Source organism: Akebia trifoliata, chromosome 2, assembly GCF_017979445.1.
Source record: "Akebia trifoliata isolate Shusen 1 chromosome 2, ASM1797944v1, whole genome shotgun sequence".
In the NCBI taxonomy this organism is placed as follows: domain Eukaryota; kingdom Viridiplantae; phylum Streptophyta; class Magnoliopsida; order Ranunculales; family Lardizabalaceae; genus Akebia; species Akebia trifoliata.
Genome location: NC_141376.1, coordinates 4,478,692 through 4,500,529, shown reverse-complemented (window position 1 = coordinate 4,500,529; position 21,838 = coordinate 4,478,692). Strand labels below are relative to the sequence as shown.

The window sequence follows — 21,838 nt, the reverse complement described above, 5'->3', positions numbered from 1 at the left end:
TTAAAATCGTGCCCACACGACTGCTAAAAGCTAGGTGGTTCCCACGCTCTCTCATTTCCATGCCACCCAATGCGTTTGTTCCATTCCACCCCAATCAGTCTAAAGAGGTTAGAGGAAAGGGGAAGGTTGCCTTTCTAAGGCTCCTTCCTCTCTCCCTCTTCTCCCAATTATCTCCCCTTCCATGAGGAAACTCTGGCCTAATGTGGATCAAGAAGATGGCCTTGACACCGTGCTCGAGGTCCCTATCCCCGAAGAGATGTTCACTAGAATGGGCAGCAATGTGGTCCATCGATGGCGGAACATCTGTGCCTTGGCAAAATCTCAGTCCGTGAACAGGTCGCCATCGATGACACATCCCCAAACTGGTGGGGGTAATGCTGAGTTACAGCTCCTTCTCAATGTTGTTGGATCTCCACTTCTCCCTCTCCAAGTACATTTGGATGGCGCGGTTAAGCGTCCTATCAAATCCAACACCATTGTAAGCAAAACAATTTTGATCTTGGCATATGAGACGTGTCTAGGCACCATAGCCTTGTGTTTACCAATTTTATTTCGAGTGATAAAATACACAATCAAATCACGAAAACAATAAAAAGTAAACGAAAAAAAAATACAGAACACAATGAGATGAGAATGATTCATTCTCTTTGAGAAACAAACTACATATCGGGATTCTCCCGATACCTTCCCATGGCCTCCGAAATCCAAAAATCTAGTTTCGTGTTTGATTTCCTTCACCCTAAAACGAATTACATTACAAACATGAAAGTGGCTATTTATATAATTTTTTTTTTGTTATAAATGTATAGTACCATCCCTAATGATCTATTAGAAGACTATATTCAAGACATCTAACACAACAAACGTCGCACACGTGCAATTAATTTACATTGAATTTTGTTCAAATTGTGTCCGGTAATGATGTCAACAGGAAGCTTCAACGGCAAAATATATAGTTCAACAATATGTAGCAGCGACAGGAGGACAACAAGCATTGAATTCGGTGAATAGCATGTATGCTATGGGACAGGTGAAGATGAGTGCATCCGAATTTCACATGGGTGATGAAGTTGTAAAAGTGAAAGGCAATGGTGAAATTGGAGGGTTCGTGGTCTGGCAAAAGAACCCGGACTTGTGGTACTTGGAGCTTGTTGTCTCCGGGTCTAAATTAAGTGCAGGTAGCAATGGAAAGGTGGCATGGAGGCAATTTTCCACCCAACAATCTCACGCCTCAAGGGGTCCACCTAGACCCTTACGCCGATTCTTACAGGTATTTTTTTAACACATAATTCAACTACATGTCTAATAATTTTGCCTCATTTAGGGCCCTGCATTGAATCAGGATTGCAAAATCAATTGTTTTGTGACAATGTCATATCAAACAAGATATTGTGACCCATAAACGCTTTTGATGGATGAAAAGCTAAAAATGCAATCTTAGTTTTAAAGATGTGCATTGTGTTTTTATGTGCCCCCTAATACTAATTAGCACTACTATTGTCACTGAAAATTCTTAGGGATTGGATCCGAGATCTGTGGCCAACTTATTTGCTGATGCAATGTGCATTGGTGAGAAGATCATCAACAATGAAGACTGCTTCATACTCAAGCTCGAGGCGAGCCCAGCCTCTCTCAAGGCACGAAGCAGTGATAACTTTGAGATCATCCACCACACTGTATGGGGCTACTTCAGCCAACGAAGTGGTCTCTTGATACAGTTTGAGGACTCCCACTTATTAAATATTAAGACCAAGGGGGATGATAGTGTCTTTTGGGAGACAAGCATGGAATCAGTGATCGAGGACTATAGATACATCGACGGTGTTAACATTGCACATTGTGGAAAGACTACGGTCATGCTCTTTAGATACGGAGTGGGGTCAGCTAACCACAAGAGAAAGATGGAAGAGACATGGATGATCGAAGAGGTCGATTTTAACATATGGGGCTTGTCCATGGATTGCTTTCTACCTCCTGCAGACCTTAAAAATGAACAAATAGTGAAGTTTAAATGATGGGATGAGTGAGTATTCTTGGTTTGATAACAATATAATGAAATTCTAAGGCAGGAGAAAAAAAAAAAAAAAACAGGAGTGTTTAGGAAATTGAAAGAGTGAACAATTTTTGACATAAATTTTTTCTTTTTTTTGGATGAAATGGGCTATCTTTTAGTGAATTTTAAGTTCATTTACATTTAAATTAACAATTAGGATTCGAACCATTAACCTTCACAGTAAAACAGATCAAATTTAGTATAATCAAAATGACTCTAATTGTTTCTAACATGCATAATAATTTATTTGTTTAGTTTTTCTGCTAATGGGTTCTCTCATTAACTAATATAGCTGCTCTCGTGCTTTGATTCATTATTTTGATTCTGATCCCAAACCAAAGTGGCCTATCAATGCAGTTGTGTAAATTTCTATTTTTCCTCATTGAACAAATTGAAGAAAATAATTTATTGGGAAGAGTTGTGCTGGAGTAACATTGTAATTGTACATCATGGGGGACATTTCTGACAAGGATGTGTGTCAAAATCTTAGATGCTTGAGTCGTGCTGGAGTAATATTGAAATGTACATCGTGGGGGACATTTTAATGTTACATCAGCATTATCCTATTGAGAATTCTTAGATGATGATTACATATCCCATTTGGTTTATATAGATTCAAAATATCCATGAATATGGAAAGATAATCAATCCGTCTAATACAATATACCTAATTGAACTGAATTAATTCTAATTGATGCAAATCTAAAATCTTGAAGATAGGTAATGAGATATATACACCATAGCATTGATATAGTGTATTTCATACACATTATTATAATGCATACACCTTATTTGTATCACCAATGTTACCTCGAAATAGGCGGATATCCCAGACCACCTTGTCATAATTTGGGATAAAAAAAAACTCGAGAAAGAACATAGAAACAATTGTGATTAAGTTGAGTTGAGATACTTAAAAGAATTATGTAGAGGGTAATAATGATGCGTTATCTAGACCGTACACGTGTCCTAATAGAGTAAGTGGTACTTGGAGTGAGCCCGTCCTGCCTAATAGCAGGGCAGACAAAATTAGTAATGCTTAGTATAATTGATGGGGCAGGACAACGTTAGGAGAGATTAGGTTTGCTTAGTAGGGTAGGCCTAGTTTGGATATCTGTGTGATTCTGGATCACGCATATCGAGTCCGGAGATCTTGGAAGAAATCTCTCAAGAATCTTGGACTTAATCTTAAAGATCCTAATTTCGTTTAGGATCCTTGCAATCAGGGGATTCGCAGTGATCACATCTCAATTGAAGGGGAAATCCTGATTTTAGGGGAGATCCTGATTTGAGGGGAGAACTTATAAATAAGAGAATCAACATAGGCAAGAGGATTTTTTTCTTGGTCAAGAGAAAGGGTTGAATCTATTGTTCTTCTGAAATACTATTTTTCTTTGCAACTTTAATTTGGGTGTCGGAGGATCATTGGTAGATACCACACCGGCGCTTACAAGAAGAACTCATGAATTACTTCAGATCAGCATGGCAAGGTTGATCAAGGTAAAACTTGATATAGCCTCTACAAGTTATATGTAGATTACATTTTAGTAAATTTATAAGCATATAAGAAGGAAGGTGGTATGCAAAGTACACTAGTATTTGTGTTTGTGGTATCACTGACTTGATCATCATAATGTAATCGAAAAACACCTTGCAGATAAGAAAATCTAGACAAGAATGAAAAATTGGATCTTGCCAATTCATGACTTAATATTGAGGTGTGTACATAAATTTACGTTTTGTTTGGATTGAGAGAATGAAGAGAAAATAAACTCATTAAAGGAAAATAAAATAAAAGAAAAAGAGAAGAAATCCATTTTCTTTCCATCTTGTTTGGTTTAACAATAGAAAAATTTAAGTTTGGAGAGAAAAAAATGATAGAATTATAATTTTAGTACTCTTTTTAGTCATGAGCATTATTCTCTCCATTTCTCTCCGATTTGGAAAGAAAAAAAGAGAAAAAATTTACTCATTTTTCTCTCCGTTACTTTTCTTTTCTCCCCTCACTTAACAATCAAATGAGAGAAATAGAGAGAAACCCACAATTTTTCTTTTCCTTCCATTTCCCCCAATCCAAACACAACGTTACCTTTAAAGAGCGATATATAGTTTCTTATGGCAGAGTAGAACAATATATATGATAAACAATTTGAATCCGACCCATGGTATCTCCAATGCCATAATGTAAGCAAGTTCAAGATAGTAAACATTTGATTATCCAAACAAATGCAATAGATGTGATGGTTAGGAACAACTGAATGATACAACATCAACTGTTTCATGTAGTCACGGGGGCCAAATTATTTAATTCAGCGATCAAAATTTTGAATTTAGAGGGTCTGCCTAACCAACCATAACCTTCCAAAAAAAATTACAATTTCGAATTTGTTTGTTGGTCTCGTATCTGACTTGGGTAAACCAAACCCTCTCATTGTCCTTTTCAAACTCTCTTTTTTATCCATGAAAGATGTATAAGATCAATCTCCGTTGATGGAGAACAGGAAACAAATGGTCTGAATATATGGTGTTTGAAGCCAACTTGTGTTTGATGAGAGAGGGAGAGAGAGAGAGAGAGAGAGTGGACCCCTGGAACAGGATGAAGACGATGAATTTTGGGGGAGACTCGTGTTTAGGATGATGGGTTTAGGAGAGATTTTTTCAAATTATTTTTTATTAACAAAGTCTTATGTGGTGGATTGGGTTGAGGTTAATCCAAAGTCTAATCGATTTTTTAAATTACAATCCAAATCCAATCCAAAAATTCACATTTTTTATAAGAATCCTGTGGAAGATATTTTTCGAACAAGTGACACGTGGCAATCTCGAAGAATTGTAATTGAATAACCGAATTATGAGATAAGTTAACCGATCATCTGACTAACATTAAAATCGATCTCCCAAGCTACATTGGTGTAGGGGTCAGAACAAATCCCGTAAAATCTGGGTCGTTAGGTATAACTATTCCCACGACAAAGAGGTTAAGCGTAATTGCTCCCGTGGAAATGAAGGCAAATCGCTAAGCAAGTGCAACCACTTAGACGAGAATCATGAAGAAAATCTAAGAAGATCTAAGGGTAAAAAATCCTATAAATACAAAGATGTAACATGTTAAAAATGTATGAGAAATCCTCTCTGAGAATACTCTAATATATTGGTACTAAAATTTTTAATTTAGACGTCGGAGTGATTTTGTTACAGGTCTTCCCACAAGTACAGAAAAAGACTTACATCAAGGAGGATCTCGAGGTGAAACAAGTTTTTTGCATTCACAAATCCTATTTTTCTTCAAATCGTTTCGTATCAAGTATGGATAAAATTTGATTCATTTCTTGCCATAGGTTATGAGAAAGATAATAACAAAAAAAAATGTCAAATCAAAGAAAAAGTAACATATATATTTGTGTGATTTGTCAAAATTGCCTCCATCCAAGGCAATGATGAGATCCTTTCATGTCACCACGTTGTAACCTAGCTTTTCTCATAAAATTGAAATCCTAGAAAGATTCCCTATGAATACAAAGAAGCTAATCATTAAGACAAAAGATATGAAATTGAGTAAAACATGCGCAAAAAATTACCTCTAATTTATGAATAACTGGATCCGTCCTTTTTACCAATATAACACCACCAACAAGTAAACAAGCTACCACCAACAACACACAAGGCACAAATAAAACAAGAGTGCTTCTATTAACAAATCAATTTTTAATTAAAACACACCAAACTATACGTAGAATAAATAGAATAACCATTTAATTTCAAAAGAATTGGTGCATTGTAAGAAAAGTTGGTGTGCCAATTGGTTGCTATCTCATTTCTTGAACTTTTGTAAGGAATTTATTTATTTATTTTAAACAATGCATAATTATAGGGGTCTGATGATCCTTTTTTGGTTTCAGACATTAATTTCTTTTTACTTTAAATTGAAAAAAAAAATTGGATTTCTATTTGTGTCATAAATTTTGCACTAAGCAAAATATTCCTTCCAAAATTCATTATAATTTTGTGCTAAGAGGAAGTTAGAAAACTTGGATTTGAAGTTTTATGTTTCATTGACTTTAGTCAAACATCTTTACCCATATATTTGATTTAAATCAAGTTGGAGTGTTTTATTAATGAATCAAATCATTTTGGTTAATCACTCGCTTCACTTTTAATTAATAAATGATGTTGACTCAACAAAAATTCCATCGAATTAGAACTAAATAATTAAATTTGTTACTCTTATGACCTAATTTTAGAAGTTGATGATGAGTTAAGTTGATATTTCCTAATTATGATGAAATTACCCTACGTTTATGCCATGAGCCTTGAAACTGTCCAAACTAGGGTGAATTACCATTTCGTGAGTTGAAAATTGAGTTAGTTATGATTCTGACTAAATGTTCATTTTAATTATCAAAACGTGAATGATCATGTTTCCGTTTTTAAAAAAAATTCATAACGATAACAAATTTGGCAGGTTTAAAGTGTCTATTTTGCAAGTTTAAAGTGACTATTTCCAATTAGTCACTTTAAAAACCTACGAATTTTCATTCATGTTTTGGTAATTAAAATGAACAATGAGCCAAAATCCTAAATTTATCAAAACTTGATCACGTTTTTGTAAATATCCCTCCAAACTATGATAGGAAAATTCTCAAGTGTAATCTGGTTTGTGTCACCCTCAATCAGACACCACAACCTGCTTTTATTTATTTAAAAAAAAATACCTTTATTTCATCACACCAAATTAAAAAAAAAAAAAAAAAAATGTGGTCCCTGGAAGATGTCCTCCTCGATCAGATCCAAGCCAGTGGATTACTCTTCCAAATCTAGAGGACTATCAACTTAATTAAGGGGTACTAATCATTTTGAGAGCTTCTATTGGCATCCCAATTTTACTTATTACACCCCACTTAAAAAATAAAAATTAAGTCAACGGTTGAGAACAAATAAAAGTTGGATTCAAAAGAAACTCTCTCTCTAGATTTTTATTTGTTGGATTTAACATTTTATATGAGCCTAACCCTAATTATAATTAAACAACTGCTGGAGTTGTTAAAATGTGTTATAATACTTCGCATTAATATATGAGTTGTGCTAGCTAGAGTGATTACAAGTAAAAAGCATCTTTGATTTCATATACACATCCATGTCCGCAAAATGTGAATCGCAGTGAATTTCGCAATCACTTCAGCATTTTCCTAGATATATAGGTGATAATTTGAATCCAACTTTTGTAATGTTTGAATGGTGTGTCTCAATCTTTAATTGGAGTTGTGAGAAATAATTTTAAAAAAATGGTATGTGATAAGTAAAAGTTGGTGTGCCAATAATAGTTCTCATAAGGTTTTTTTTTTTTTCAAAGTGACGTCGTTCCTCTGATCATCAAGTTCACCGCATTGGCACCGACAACTCATAATAAAGCTTCACGTACACACAATCATATGATCCAAAGAAAAGTGGAATATTTTTTTTCTTTTTCTGAAGACTCCAAAAATGATTCAAGAGTAATGGACCAGAGAGTGACAGTAACCTTACAGTCAAATCAAATCAAAGTATCAAACCCTAATCTCATCAAAGATGGAGTGGTCCAAAGAAAAAGATAAAAAAGAAAAAAGAAAAATAAAAAGGGAAAAGAAGTGGGCAGAGATCATCTGAAACTAAGTCCAAATTCTAAGCATTAAAAGAGAGTAGGAAAAGGTCCCAATGATTTTGGAGTGTTTGATGGGAGTTTGGACATATGTGTTTGAGATTAATCGGAAGAAGCATAAATGATTGAAGTGAGCATGTGATGTTAGGCTAAGAGATTTTAACACTCAACCAAACCAAAGTGACATCAGTGAGGCAAACCATGTCTGTTTAATAGAAGAGGTGCAATTAACTACTTAATAAAATAACAATTACCAACAGAATTTAGCAGTAGTGCCAAAGGTAAATGACTTAAAAGCCATTGATTAGGTCTAGTGGAACAAAGTTACCAAGTTCTCAAAACTTTCAAGAGTAGGTAATCCCTCATTAGACTTTGCATGCACGTGATTTTGACAAAAGAAAATGGAGACACATTTTATATGCATCAATCCAGGAATAAGTATCTAGAAAATGAACTCATGATCTCCATCATCATTGATGAGCCATACTCCTTAATTTTTGAATGAGTCGTGATTTTCTGACTCTCCCTCTGACATACTCCTGACGTGACATGTGCTCATAGATTTTTCCTTGGAACACACTACTACACATATTTATGGGGATGTGCAATTGTGTATTCTGAGAAACAATCTATGGTTTTATGCACATGCCACGCCAAGAGAGTAGAGGGGAGTATATCAATGTATTATTATTCTAATAGAATAATGAAATATTTTATAAGAAGATTACTTATCCTTGCTTCCTTTCATCATCTTTGTATAATTTTTGAAAATCTTTGATCATGCTATTTTATGACCTATCTACGTCACTCTAAATGAAATTAAATGTACGTGGTATACTTCATGAAGGCTTTTTTGCGCATGATAGGCACATGTCCATATTTTCAAGTGGTGTTTATGTTGTTCTTAGTTTCTAAAGCACTTGTTTCGTGATTATGTCATGACATGCCCATTCCATAAGATTTGCATAGACACAATTTTGGCTTTTAAACCCTAATGTTTGTTCTTCTGGATTATCCTAGAACTTGTTTGAAAGAAGACTGCACTTGAAAGTCCTCTCTCCCGATTCTAGCTTGGATCACTGAGATGTTAACCTAACCCAACATACATTAATAATGATGATCTTAGTAACGATGACTCAAAATATGATTTGATCATTCAAGTTAATGGTACAAATAGGAATTGGAGAGCAACTCTTATCTAGATCATCCCTAAAATTTTAGGGAGAAATATTTTGATGACCCCACAAATCATAATAAGGTTAATTCAACATTTTTGAATCCAATTTAAGTCAACTCCTGAGAGGACAATGTCAATACCGGTATTTTCTGTTCTTGATGGAATATCGGGATCTTATAACGGTCATAGAAATAAAACCATGAAGGTGTCCATACATAAATAAGAATGTGTTAGCTTAGCAAATATCGGCCAATTTAAAACTAGTATTTTAATGGAGAAAGTTCACCACAGCCATTCGCAATAATTGAGCAAAGCGGTATGGCTGATACATAGTCTACGCAGTGAAAGGTGGTGGGTCCATCCCATCCTGTAAGCGATGATCAATCAGCCCACCTTAATCGACTTTTTCCCATCATCGAAATACCATTATTTCTTCGTTTTCTTTATCATTGACCAACTTGCTTGACTTTAAAATACTACCATCATTTTCTCTTCTACTCTTTACCTTCCAATCAACTAACAAATATACTGATTGGACCCATCTAATTTCGATGGCCCAAATAAATAACACCTCTTCCAGAAAAGTCTAAGATTTCACAGAATTCTAGATTGATTAATCACACAAACCTTACGTGAATTGAAGGTTTCCACAATTTACAAAACTATCCTTGTTAGGCTTCTTGTGATTAGTCATTCAAAATTTTTATGAAATACTGGATTAACTTTCACGTGAGCAACAATCTTTCCAATCTAAATAGTTTTTTTTTTTTTTTTTTTTTTTTGACTGTAAGACAAGTCAATTTGGAAATTTCCAAAATGCTAGACCAATTAATTACACAAACCCATGTGTATTAATAGTATCCCCAATGTTAAAAAAAAACAAAAAATTACCCACATTAGACATTGTATAATTGGTTAATCAAAGATTTTATAAAATCCTGGATTGACTTTCTTATAAGAAAAAAAAATCTCAACTAAATGAGTGTTTTTAAAAATCGGATGGGCCAACCATTATTTGAAGGAGAGTCTCTTTAAATGGATGGGCCTCATCGTGGGAATTTTTGCCCCTACACTGGGAAATCATCAGGAATTTCTTATTAGTTATTTGATGGTCTGACTCAAACGTCACTTGAGATTAGTATTTCCCTAAAATGAAGTCAAATTACATTGTGTCGTCTCTAAACCAAGTAGGCCCATCAATGGAGAGTTGATTATCTAAATTTGATTTAAATTATTAATTAAATAATTAAATATTATTCAAAAGAGTCGTGTTGGAATAACATTAAAATCGGCATCGATTCTCTCATTGCTGATGTGGAGGTGCACACATAGCCATATACTTTTCACTCGTATCGCGATGAATTTTTGCCCCTACACTGGGAAATCATCAGGAATTTCTTATTGGTAATTTGATGGTCTGACTCAAACGTCACTTGAGATTAGTATTTCACTAAAATGAAGTCAAATTACATTGTGTCGTCTCTAAACCAAGTAGGCCTATCAATGGAGAGTTGATTATCCAAATTTGATTTAAATTATTAATTAAATAATTAAATATTATTCAAAAGAGTCGTGTTGGAATAACATTAAAATCGGCATTGATTCTCTCATTGCTGATGTGGAGGTGCACATATAGCCATATACTTTTCACTCGTATCTCGATGAAAAACATCTATGGTTCCGTACATACATCCACATCAGCAATGTGAGAATCAATGTCAATTTTAATGTTACATCAACATTTTCCTATTCAAAATTTTTAGATATCATAATCAAATTTGGATAAAATTTTATATTGAAAACTTTTTATGATATAAATTTGAATATCTAAATATTCACTTTGATAATATCATATTAGATATAATCTATATAATAAAATATAATGGTGGACTCCACTCCCTTTATCCTACTGTAAACTGGGGTTGGGACTAATTTCAATGCAAATCTTTTTGAAAACTTCAAACTTTATTGTCTTTCATCTTCCATTACTTTCCAATAATATATTTCCAATTTTATTATCCTTTCACTTCTACCTATTTTCTTAGAACACCACATCAATTTTATTGTATTTCCTCTTCTCCAAGTGTACGAAGTGGAAGAGCACACCTTTTAGTGTCATTATCCATGTATTTATAGAGGTTAAATCCTACGATCATTTTTAATAATCTTTTCAATTTTGCTCTTATTCATTAATTTTGCTCTTACTTATCTTAATAAGTGGATTTTGATTTGGAATGTATCAAATCAAGATCATGTTCTTATTCAATAATTCTTTTAAGGATTTTTTCTTATTGAAATTCCATCACCTTTTACCCAATCCCTTATTTTAGGAGTTTGGGTTAATTGAACTGTCTTATCATGCATCTTTGACCCAATATTCCCCACCAAATCAAGATCCAAATTCATAATTTAATTTGCAATTGAGTTACCGAACTTACCCTTGGATGGGTTGACTTAGATCTTCATGCCTAACCCAAATCCCTAGGTAACACATGCACCCCTTGATACAAAAAAATAAAATAATAATAATAATAATAATAATAATAAAATAAAAATAAAAAATAAAAAATCCTCCATAATATATGTTCATTTGAATCAATATTATCGGATATCTTTATAGTTATACAATTGGTAACAAAAAATCTATTTTATAATACTAAATAGTTATCAACCAAAAGAAAGTTTCTTTATATATAGGATTTGTATAATTCTAATGCTACATATTTTATAATATGTATCTCAAACAAATTCATAGGTCAACAAATATAAGAGTTTTTTTAAGTTGGAATTTTTTTAAATCGCTTGCACCATTAGATCCGCATTGAAAAATTAACCAAAATAGATTAAGATTGCAAAAATCAGAGTTCGAGACATAGACTTTTTAATTAATATAAACAAATTGAATAATGACTGTTACATCCTTTTAATACTATAAATACTAAAACCCACGAAAATTTTAGAATTAATCATCTATTTCTCAAGTTCTCTTCTTCTAAAATAAAATCTTAGAGAAATCATATCCTCCCTCCATCTTTAACCTAGGTTTTCATCTATTTTGACTATTTATTAGACATCGACGTAGAATAGAAAAATGATCAAATCATCACAACTTTTGAGGAGAAACAAAAAGGCTAGGATTTTCTATAACATACGATACAGAACCTTCGACCTAGCTCGACTTCCTGCAATCCTCGTGGAGTTTTTAACTTTTAATACAAGGTAGAGAACTTTTGGATATTTTTGATAGATGCAGTTTTCTTAAATCTTCCTAATAATAGTAAATTTTTATGCAGATTAGTTTTAAATAAAAAATCTATTCTCTAATTGTGAAAAAAAGAAGGAAAAACTATCATTTCGAAGAATCTATGATTCTCGTCACTTGAGGCATATTTGTGGGGTTAACTTGTAAAATCTATCAAATAATCGTTACTTATCCATTTTCGACAATCTATATATCATTGGAAAGATTAGGAAATTCTCTTTATAATAAAAATATAAAAAAAAATTTAATGTAGAGAAATAGTCATGCAATGCACCTCTATTTTATAGATGTCCGTTTTTCGAGGTAACACAATAATGTTGACTTCTAAAATTTGCATATCCTTCATTAGTAATCCGTTTGAGACAATCTATATGTCGTCGGAAAGATATGGAAGTCCCCTTTTTAGGAAAAATCTCAAAAAATTTAAATAAAATTTAATATTCAGTGAAGTCATCTTGCAATGCAAGACTACCATGTTAGTCTTTTTCTTTCTTGTTCATGAATATTTTATTTTTGTATTTTTTTAAAAAGAAAATAATATCCTTAGGATGAGAGAGACGTTAAATTTTTTATTAGGATAGTTTGAACACCGTTAGTAGTTGTGTAATTTTTATCTATATAATTATTTAGTGTAAAAAATTGAAAAAATGTCAAAAATAGAGAAAAAAAATCAGATTTATTAATGGATTTCAACATTGATTAAGATAAGTTCTCACGACACATCTATTTATATATACGTAGTAAATAAAAATTAAATATATAATATGATTATGTATTTTTTATGTGTCTATTGATGAATAATGTGAGATATCAATGTCTGGTAGATTTGTTGATAAATTTTTTATTATCGTTATAATGTTTATGTTAAAATTGTATGAAATATTCTTTTAGAAGATAAATGTTAACTTATATAATCATAAAAATGTTTGGAATGATGAATGAATCAATTCAGGACTTAGTCCCTTGGGTAAAAGACCCGAAAGACTTTCGAGGAAGGCTCCGCATTTTGAAATAGAGAGTTGGACCAAGTTGTTGGAAAAATGAGTGGTGATGATGATGGTTAAGACAATGAGAAAATTGATCATCATTGCATGTATTGATTGTCTTGGAATGACTTTGTTACTTGATAATAACATGATCATATATTTCTTTTTATTTGTTTGTATGTATGTATAAATATTAATATAGCGTTGACTTTTCTACAAACTTTACCTTATCGAAAAAACTTTTCAGATAATGAGTTTTGAGATCGGAGTTGAACGATGGAAATGCAGAATTATCAATAGACATGATTTATTTATTTATTCATTAATTATTTAGTTTATTTAGGATTCAAAGTTAGAACAATTTGGTTTTAATGTAATAAGTACCCAACAAGTATTCTTACACTTACGTTTTGATTGACTTCTACGATGAGACTCTCCATTTTAATAAGCATTAACTTTTATTTGTTTTATTTTTTTTCCTTAAATACTTAATTGATATAATTTAATGAATTTTAATAATAAAATAGAAAATTTATTTCTATCTTTATATTTTATACAATTGGCAACAATAAAATAACTATTTATGGTAATAATATATTTTAAAATATATAAAGTAATAAAGTATATAAATTATTATAAATTATATATATAATATTTTATTAAAAAATTTGAAATTAAAAAAATATGCGGTTATACCAAACCTGGGATCAGGGCAGGGCCAGCATTTTCTTGTAATTGGGGTAAACTTATAGTTCATTGGAGGTGGGTAAAATTTGGACGGAGAAGAGGCAGTGGGGCAATAGGGTCAAATGGGGGTATGTCAATAGTTCAAGCAGCGCACATCAAACGAACACCCACAATAGCCCTTTCAAAACAACTTTTCTCTCTCTCTCTCTCTCTCTAGATACAGAGAGAAATGGATGACCGGAAGACTGAACACAATGCCGTCTCCGGTAAATCTCAGACTCATTATCCGGTTATTGATTCGCCAAAGAAACCCAGGAGAAATAAATTTGCGTTTGCATGCGCCATATTAGCTTCCATGACTTCTATTTTACTTGGTTATGGTGAGTGTGTTGTTTTTAGTTTTCCATGTTTAACTATTTAGATTTTTGATTTATGTTCTTGTTAACTTTCTCCTCTATGTTGAGCAGATATTGGGGTGATGAGTGGAGCAGCCATATTTATCCAAGATGACTTAAAGATAAACGATGTTCAAGTCGAAGTCCTACTTGGAATTATAAATCTCTACTCTCTCCTTGGATCCGCTGCTGCTGGTAGAACATCTGATTGGATTGGACGTCGTTACACCATCGTCTTAGCCGCTGTAATCTTCTTCGTAGGCGCTTTAATGATGGGTTTCTCCCCAAATTACGCCTTTCTCATGGTGGGCCGATTCGTAGCTGGAATTGGCGTCGGCTATGCTCTCATGATCGCTCCCGTCTACACTGCAGAACTCTCATCCGCGTCGTCTCGCGGTTTCTTAACCTCTTTCCCTGAAGTTTTCATCAACACCGGAGTTTTACTCGGCTACGTATCAAATTACGCCTTCTCCAAACTCCCAGAACACATCAGTTGGCGTCTGATGCTCGGAGTGGGAGCAATTCCTTCAGTCCTGTTGGGGGTTGGTGTACTCGCCATGCCGGAGTCTCCGCGTTGGCTCGTAATGCAAGGTAGACTCGGCGAGGCAAAACAGGTTCTGGTCAAAACCTCTGATAGTAAAGAGGAGGCGGAGTTGCGTTTGGCCGATATCAAAGAAGCCGCAGGGATACCAGAAGATGCAACCGACGATATTGTTTCGGTACCTAAGCGTAACCAAGGTGAAGGTGTGTGGAAGGAGCTACTCATCCGACCATCACCGTCCGTTCGACGGGTTTTAATCGCAGCCATCGGAATACATTTCTTCCAACAAGCCTCTGGTATAGATGCTGTGGTGCTTTACAGTCCAAGGATCTTTAAAAAAGCTGGAATCAAGAATAAATCAAGACTATTAGGAGCAACAGTAGCCGTTGGATTTGCTAAGACTAGCTTCATCTTGGTCTCAACATTCTTGTTAGATAGGTTAGGAAGAAGACCATTGTTGCTTACCAGTGTGGGAGGAATGATTCTGTCACTCGCGGGACTAGCATTTGGATTAACTATAGTTGATCATCACCCTGATCAGAAGCTCATGTGGGCCATCTCTCTTTGTATCGTAATGGTTTTAGCGTTCGTTGCGTCGTTTTCGATGGGGATGGGACCGATTGCGTGGGTCTACAGTTCTGAGATTTTCCCATTAAGATTACGAGCTCAAGGTGCGAGCATGGGAGTTGCAGTAAACAGAGTTACAAGTGGTGTGATCTCGATGACTTTTATATCATTGTCAAATGGGATCACGATTGGTGGGGCCTTTTTCTTGTTCGCTGGAATAGCATCAGTGGCTTGGGTGTTCTTTTATACGTTTCTACCGGAAACACAGGGAAGAACCCTTGAAGATATGGAAACGTTGTTTGATAAGTTTGATTGGAAATCTTCGTTGAAGAATCAAGACAACAAAGACAAGACAAGGAACGGTGAGGTCCAGTTAGGGACTAATCAGTAAGCCTTATAGAGTCGTGCTGGGGTGACACAGGATTTACTGAAATTCTCACATTTCTGACGTGGAGATGCATACGTAACTGTAGATGGTTTTTTACTTGTATTGCGAGCAAACACATCTATGGTTATGTGAACATCCCACATCAGATTTGTGAGAATCGCAGTAAATACCCTGTGTCATTCCAGCATTTTCCTTATAATTAAGCTTACTTAAACCCATAGCTTTTGTTATATGTTCGCGAAAAATTTAGTGTAACTCTTGATTTTGCCTTCAATTGGGAAGTTTGCATAGAGGGGAGGGAAACTATTATAAACACTCCATCGTATCACATTGGTGCTGTAGGGGACACTGCACTAATAGACAATTAAAGAGGGCCCACAAGTAGGAAGGGTCCAGATCATTGATTAAATTCAAATCAATCAGATCAGGGGAAAGGAAGTTGAAATATTCCAATATTTTGGATCCTTTTGTACTAAGATAATTGGATATAAATGAAACCCAGAAGAGGTAACTTGAGGTGTTTTGATTAGTCTCACATCGGACACAAATTACCTTGTCTCTCTTCTTATAAATTTCTGGGTCTCTCCACTCATTGCCAATTGATTTTCAGTAAGACTCTCAAATTTATAATGGTATTAGAACGGGTTTTTCTCTCTTTCATGTCATTCAGTTCATATCTCCACGTGCTTTGGTCCAATCCGACCCTCAAGTGCAGGGGAGTGTTGAGTTTTGTCCCACATTAGCCTTGTCTCTCCCCTTATTAGCTTTTGGGCCTTTTCACTAATTGTCAATTGATTTTGAGTTAGACCCCCAAATTTACTCAAAGGATTGGCTCAATGGCCATAAGTGGTTAACTCATGTAGTTCATGGGTTCAATACCTCGTGAGAGTGCATCCTCACTTACTTGTGCGTGTGATATGTGGGCGGTCTATGGATTGGGCAAAGCCCAGATACGTGATTGGTCTAGTGTTCGACCTAATGTCTACAAGGATACCCGATTATATAAAATAAATGAAAAGAGGTAAGTTGATTTAATGGTTATAATGGTAAAAAAAAAAAAGAATTACAAACTTACTATCCATAATGTGCCCCATTCCTATTGCAAAACACAGAGTCGTGTCTACATGGCATATTTTTATGGGAAGATTACTTAAAGGACCCTTGCAGAGGGGCTTTTTCTAAATAGTCCCTGGACCTCATTTCTCATAATTGAATATCCTAACTGTTCGAACTCATTGTTTTCATCAAAAAATTAGATTTTTGACATCTCAATCGAGTTTCAGAGACTCTATTCCTGTCAGAAAGAATTTAAGAAAGAAGAAGAAGCTATTTTCAAGGGTTTTATTTTTATTTTTTTAAATATTTTGAAGATATATGTAAAAAATTAGGATTTTTTCATTTTTTTTCTTCTTAATTTTTAGATGAAAATCGATCAATAATGATTCTTTTCGGTTGAAATCATTTAAACAAGTCGTTATTTCAAATTTTAGTTGATCTTTCCATGTATTTTAGTAAAAAAAAAACTCGAAAATTAAAAATAGATTGATTTTAAGTATCGAGTTCACCATCTTTTTTTTATAAAAAAAATGGTGAACTCGACAATAAATAGTGGTAAATTCAACAGTAAAAAATGTGAACTCTACACTAAATAAAAAAAATGTTGAGTTCGACAATAAAAATTATGAACTTGATAGTACGACTTTACAAGAGACTATGAATAATGAAAAAATTTACTAAATGTCTTGTCAAGCTATCATGCAAAACTCAAAGATTATTTAGAAATAAATCCTTTCGAAAGAGTCCTTTAAATAATTTCCCTTATTTTTATTGAAGAATAAGTAAATCATTGAAAAAGACTTGTGTAGAGGTTTAATGTGGTTCAAACTCTAACTAAAATGTACCATATAGGCACCGTCCCTATTCTATAGTAATGGGACACCATAAAAGATCTTAATTCCAAAAAAAAAAAAAAAAATACTCATCTTGTAATTCTTCGGTCATTCAATTAATTATGAAAATGTTATGAATGTATTAATTACTTATATAAAGACAAGATTTACTACTGACAAAAGTAATTCTTGAATAAAAGGTAGCCCTATAAATATCAAGTCTGGGACGCCACCCTCCTGCCACAAACCTTTGGACCCGGTGAAGGTGTTTGAACATCTTGCCCGCGGATCGTATCGAAACTGAAAATTTTCATTCGAGCTTGGTTTGAGCCCTCGAAAATTGGATCAGACCCGAATTGAGCTGAATGAAAAACTGAAAGTCAAAACCAAATCCAAACCGATTAAAACCTGAAAATTTCAAAAAACAAAAAAAATCTGAAATAACTTCCCCCCACCCCAGCTTCTATCTTTATAGTTATAGTTATATAATTAACACCAAAATATTTTTTTATGCATAGGTGGATTTGTACAATAAATAACAAAGTAACTATTTTATATAATAAATAATTACCAAATAAAAAAAAATTCTATCTTCATATTTTTTATTTCATACAATAGGCAAAAATTTTGGACCAATAGTTAAATCATAATCACTTTCTTTTATAAAAAAAGAAAGAAAAGAACGTGATCTTGGCCATCACACCAACCCTTGGGGTTTGGTCTAGAAATGATGTCAGGTCAAAGCTATTAGATATCTTACACAAATCTAGAGGATCAACAATCAAACATCTTAGTTTAGCATTGACAAGTATCAACATGCGCCACACATAATAAAAAAAAAATCCAAATTACAGTGGAACCCTTTTTTATTCTCACAAAGTTTCAAAGCTGATGCAAGAATAGAAAACCAGAGGGTGACAGTTACCCTACATTCAAATCAGAAGAAACCCTAATGTCAACAAAGATGAGGTAATCCAAAGAAACCAAGAAAAGGGGGAAGAAGTCGGCAGACATCATTACTCACCAAGTCCAAATTAGTAGCATTCGAATGGGAGGAAAAGTTGGTGAAACCGTCCATAGTGATTTTGGATTAAAGTTAGGAGAGAGTTGTTGAGATATGTGTTTGGGATTACTAAAAGGAAGAAACATATTTGACGCCAACATGTGATGCAAGGCCACGAGTATTTCACATTCAGACCAAATCAAATCAAACCAAACTGTCATTAATGTCTGATATATTGGTTAAGACAGAGCATGTAAGTTTATAGAGGGGATACAATTCTTCTTTAATCATGAGAGAATGCCATGTAAAGGGGTTCGACACCAAATTTACTTTTCCAAAAACTACCCTCATATTTACATTTAACCTTATAATCATCAAGGTCGTTTTTTGTCTAATGACAATCCCACAACCCTATAATTATTTTAGTTAATTTTCTATAAATACAAAATGTATTTTGATCATGTTATATTAAAATCTTCAAATTAAGTTCATATTTTAAATGACAAAGAGACCTTTTCAATTTAAGTTTCAATCCACGACCCATGTATCACTATTAGTCTATATGCTGACAATCATCTTAGTACCTTACTTAATATATAACTTAATGATAAAATGTAATTAGATAATCATCCATGTAAAATTTTAAGGTAATTATAAAATATTTAATTAGGAATAAATCCAAATTTTAAATATAATTTTAATAACGTATGAGTCCTAATTGCAATCATGTGCTTTGACACATATCAGCTACTAGTGTTTACAATTATAATGAGAGAGGGCGGGGTAGAAGTGGTTTGACATGAAATTTGAATTCTAAAAATGCTCCATGTTATCATTTAAATCTAATATAATTAAAGTCATTTTGGTTCAATTCCAAGAAAATTGCAATCTTATATTCTTAAAATCACATTCATTTGATTTTAAGATTAAAAAAAATCTTTTTTAATATGTAACTTCAAAATCACTCTTTAATTAATATTTAAAATTACAAATAAATCCTTTAAAGACATCTGCGTTTTCACATGTCTCTTTCTAGTGGTAATTAATAAAAAAAAAATACTTAATCAGATTATTAAGAGGTAGAGAAATAGATAATGCATCTGCGTGCTGAGCGAAGTGGCCATGACTTCAAACTTCGAATCTAATGAATCCAAAATAAATTTATTTCACAAAATTGTGACGTACAGCAGTTGTTGCGAATTCAGTCAAACTTCAAAAGCACGTGCACACGAACTTTGAACAAGGTTACCAACTCTAGAAAGTATTGGGGACTTGTCGTTTTCTTCAACTAGACCAAATCCAAAAGTTTTTAGTTCACTTTTAAATTAATTGGTAGAATCCCCTTTTAGTAGGCTTTGAATTTGAGTTTTGTTCGGAGAAATTGGAGATACAAGAACATAACGAACGCCACGATCATGGAACCATCTTAAAGTGATACAGTAGTCACAAAGGACAACTTCAGGATAAATTAAGAAATCTCAAGTTTTGTTTCTTTTAGGTGTAGAACACACCATGACCACAATGTAGGCTGAAAAAACCTTAGATATTGGAATTTTGTTGATATTTTCAACTCATCCTAGTCTTCATTAAATTCATATACATATATAAATTTTTCTTTTTTCTAATTGATTATTTTGAAGAAAAATATGAAATGACTTCCTAGTCACAGTACGGGGGTTGACGTGGAGGTGTGCAAAAAATGTACAAATACTATTTCTTGAAATACAAGTGAAAAGCAATTATGATTCTGTGTATACCATGACGTTAGTTCAGTGTCAAACACATCGTATTTACAATATGAAAAAAGTTCATATTTGATAGATCAAGACTTCAAATTTGTTATTATCGATTTTTTTTTTTAATGGACCAAACGGGTCAAATTAATGGAAGATGAGAGAAATTCAACTGCTTTAAGCCATCAAATCAGATAGCATAAAAATTTTCAATGATCATGGACCGTCAAAATTAGATTTTTTAAATTCATGGCCTTGGTCTGTCAAAATTTCTAATTTTCATGTAATGCCTGCCAAGTCACATTAAGATTACTCTATTTTGAAATTTTACTAGTATACAAGTGTACTTTCTTCTTTTGGTCTTTTTTATTTTCTTAAAATTAAGATTATATTCTACTTCTACTTCTAGGGCTGTCAATGGATAGACTCAACCCCATGATCCGATATGATATGATATGATTTGATCCATACTTATCCCATATATTTTAAAGAATGGAACACAAGGTCAATGTTTAAGGAGACGGGTCAAATTTTTTAATCAAGGACACATGTCAAACGGATTCGTGATCCAGCAACAGAAGTCAAATGGAAAGCTTATAAAATAATTCTAAAAATCCGATACTTAGTCAATATTATGTTTCTTTAATTTATATGAATTATAATGATTCATATATCGATATTATAATTCTTTATTTGATTTGAAACCCATTCCACTGATAGCCCTGGCCCCTGAGTCCATTCGTACATGTCTGTGATCCCTTCCTTCTATCGGAACAATCATGTGTTGTTCACATTCAATCCTATGTCCATCGACCATCATACAATCATGAATTTTAAGCATTTTAATTTACTTATGCCTAAAAATTGATTATATGTTTGAAGATCAATTTGATTAATCTAGAAATCAGTTAATGCATAAAAAAACTAACTTTTGATGCAATTTCAAATCATTAATGTGAATCAAATTTAGGCATCAGAGTTTCTTTGGCACTACCATGCTGATGCTCTTGAACGAAGATAGTGGGTGGATTCTAAGTGTTGTGGATCTCGAGGTGTGAATTAATAATAAAGTCCCCTACATATATAACATACACACACACACATACACACACACATAAAAAAAAAATCAAAAACAAAAAACATTATCTATTACAAATGTTAGGGTATATATGATTGCACAAGGTACTTTGACATGCTCTACTTATACGCTTATTATCGTGTGGTATTTTATACATGCTATTTTTTTTTTCATTTTTTTTTTTTTTTTTTTATGGGTGAAGTGTAGTGGTTAATAAGGTGAAGTTGGGTTTTAGGGGATTTGAACTTAGGACGTGGGAACAACACTCCACATGCACATCTTACCAAATTTGCTAAGTTGACACTTCCTTAGACATGCTACTAGAAATCTCGGGATTTGGTTGCCAATCGTCTTTGGTATCAGGGTCAGATTGTTAGTCGTATTGGATGTCGGGATCAAGTATTAAGCCATCTGAAATTTAAGAATGTATATAAATTAAGATCG

The 21,838-nt window shown here is 33.3% G+C and overlaps 2 protein-coding genes across 2 annotated transcripts; both read left to right on the top strand.

The window, feature by feature from the left end:
- The first annotated feature begins 61 nt into the window (after nucleotides 1–61).
- On the top strand, nucleotides 62–2,227 carry LOC147408952 (uncharacterized). The gene is made up of 3 exons (XM_086459027.1): nucleotides 62–478; nucleotides 932–1,270; nucleotides 1,518–2,227. The coding sequence occupies exons 1-3, from the start codon at nucleotides 182–184 to the stop codon at nucleotides 2,013–2,015; spliced, it is 1,134 nt and encodes a 377-aa protein (XP_086315153.1). The 5' UTR covers nucleotides 62–181; the 3' UTR covers nucleotides 2,016–2,227.
- An 11,717-nt stretch (nucleotides 2,228–13,944) lies between these two features.
- Nucleotides 13,945–16,220, top strand: LOC147408951 (polyol transporter 5-like). Its single transcript, XM_086424017.1, has 2 exons — nucleotides 13,945–14,180; nucleotides 14,268–16,220. The coding sequence occupies exons 1-2, from the start codon at nucleotides 14,030–14,032 to the stop codon at nucleotides 15,692–15,694; spliced, it is 1,578 nt and encodes a 525-aa protein (XP_086280143.1). The 5' UTR covers nucleotides 13,945–14,029; the 3' UTR covers nucleotides 15,695–16,220.
- The last annotated feature ends 5,618 nt before the right edge of the window (nucleotides 16,221–21,838 follow it).

Bases quoted from the DNA above. Each gene is read 5' to 3' on its own strand.
- LOC147408951 (XM_086424017.1), top strand. From the start codon at position 14,030: ATGGATGACCGGAAGACTGAACACAATGCCGTCTCCGGTAAATCTCAG. The intron at 14,181-14,267 runs GTGAGTGTGTTG...TATGTTGAGCAG, and splicing joins TTCTATTTTACTTGGTTATG to ATATTGGGGTGATGAGTGGA.
- LOC147408952 (XM_086459027.1), top strand. From the start codon at position 182: ATGAGGAAACTCTGGCCTAATGTGGATCAAGAAGATGGCCTTGACACC. The intron at 479-931 runs GTAAGCAAAACA...TGATGTCAACAG, and splicing joins CTATCAAATCCAACACCATT to GAAGCTTCAACGGCAAAATA. The intron at 1,271-1,517 runs GTATTTTTTTAA...GAAAATTCTTAG, and splicing joins CCTTACGCCGATTCTTACAG to GGATTGGATCCGAGATCTGT.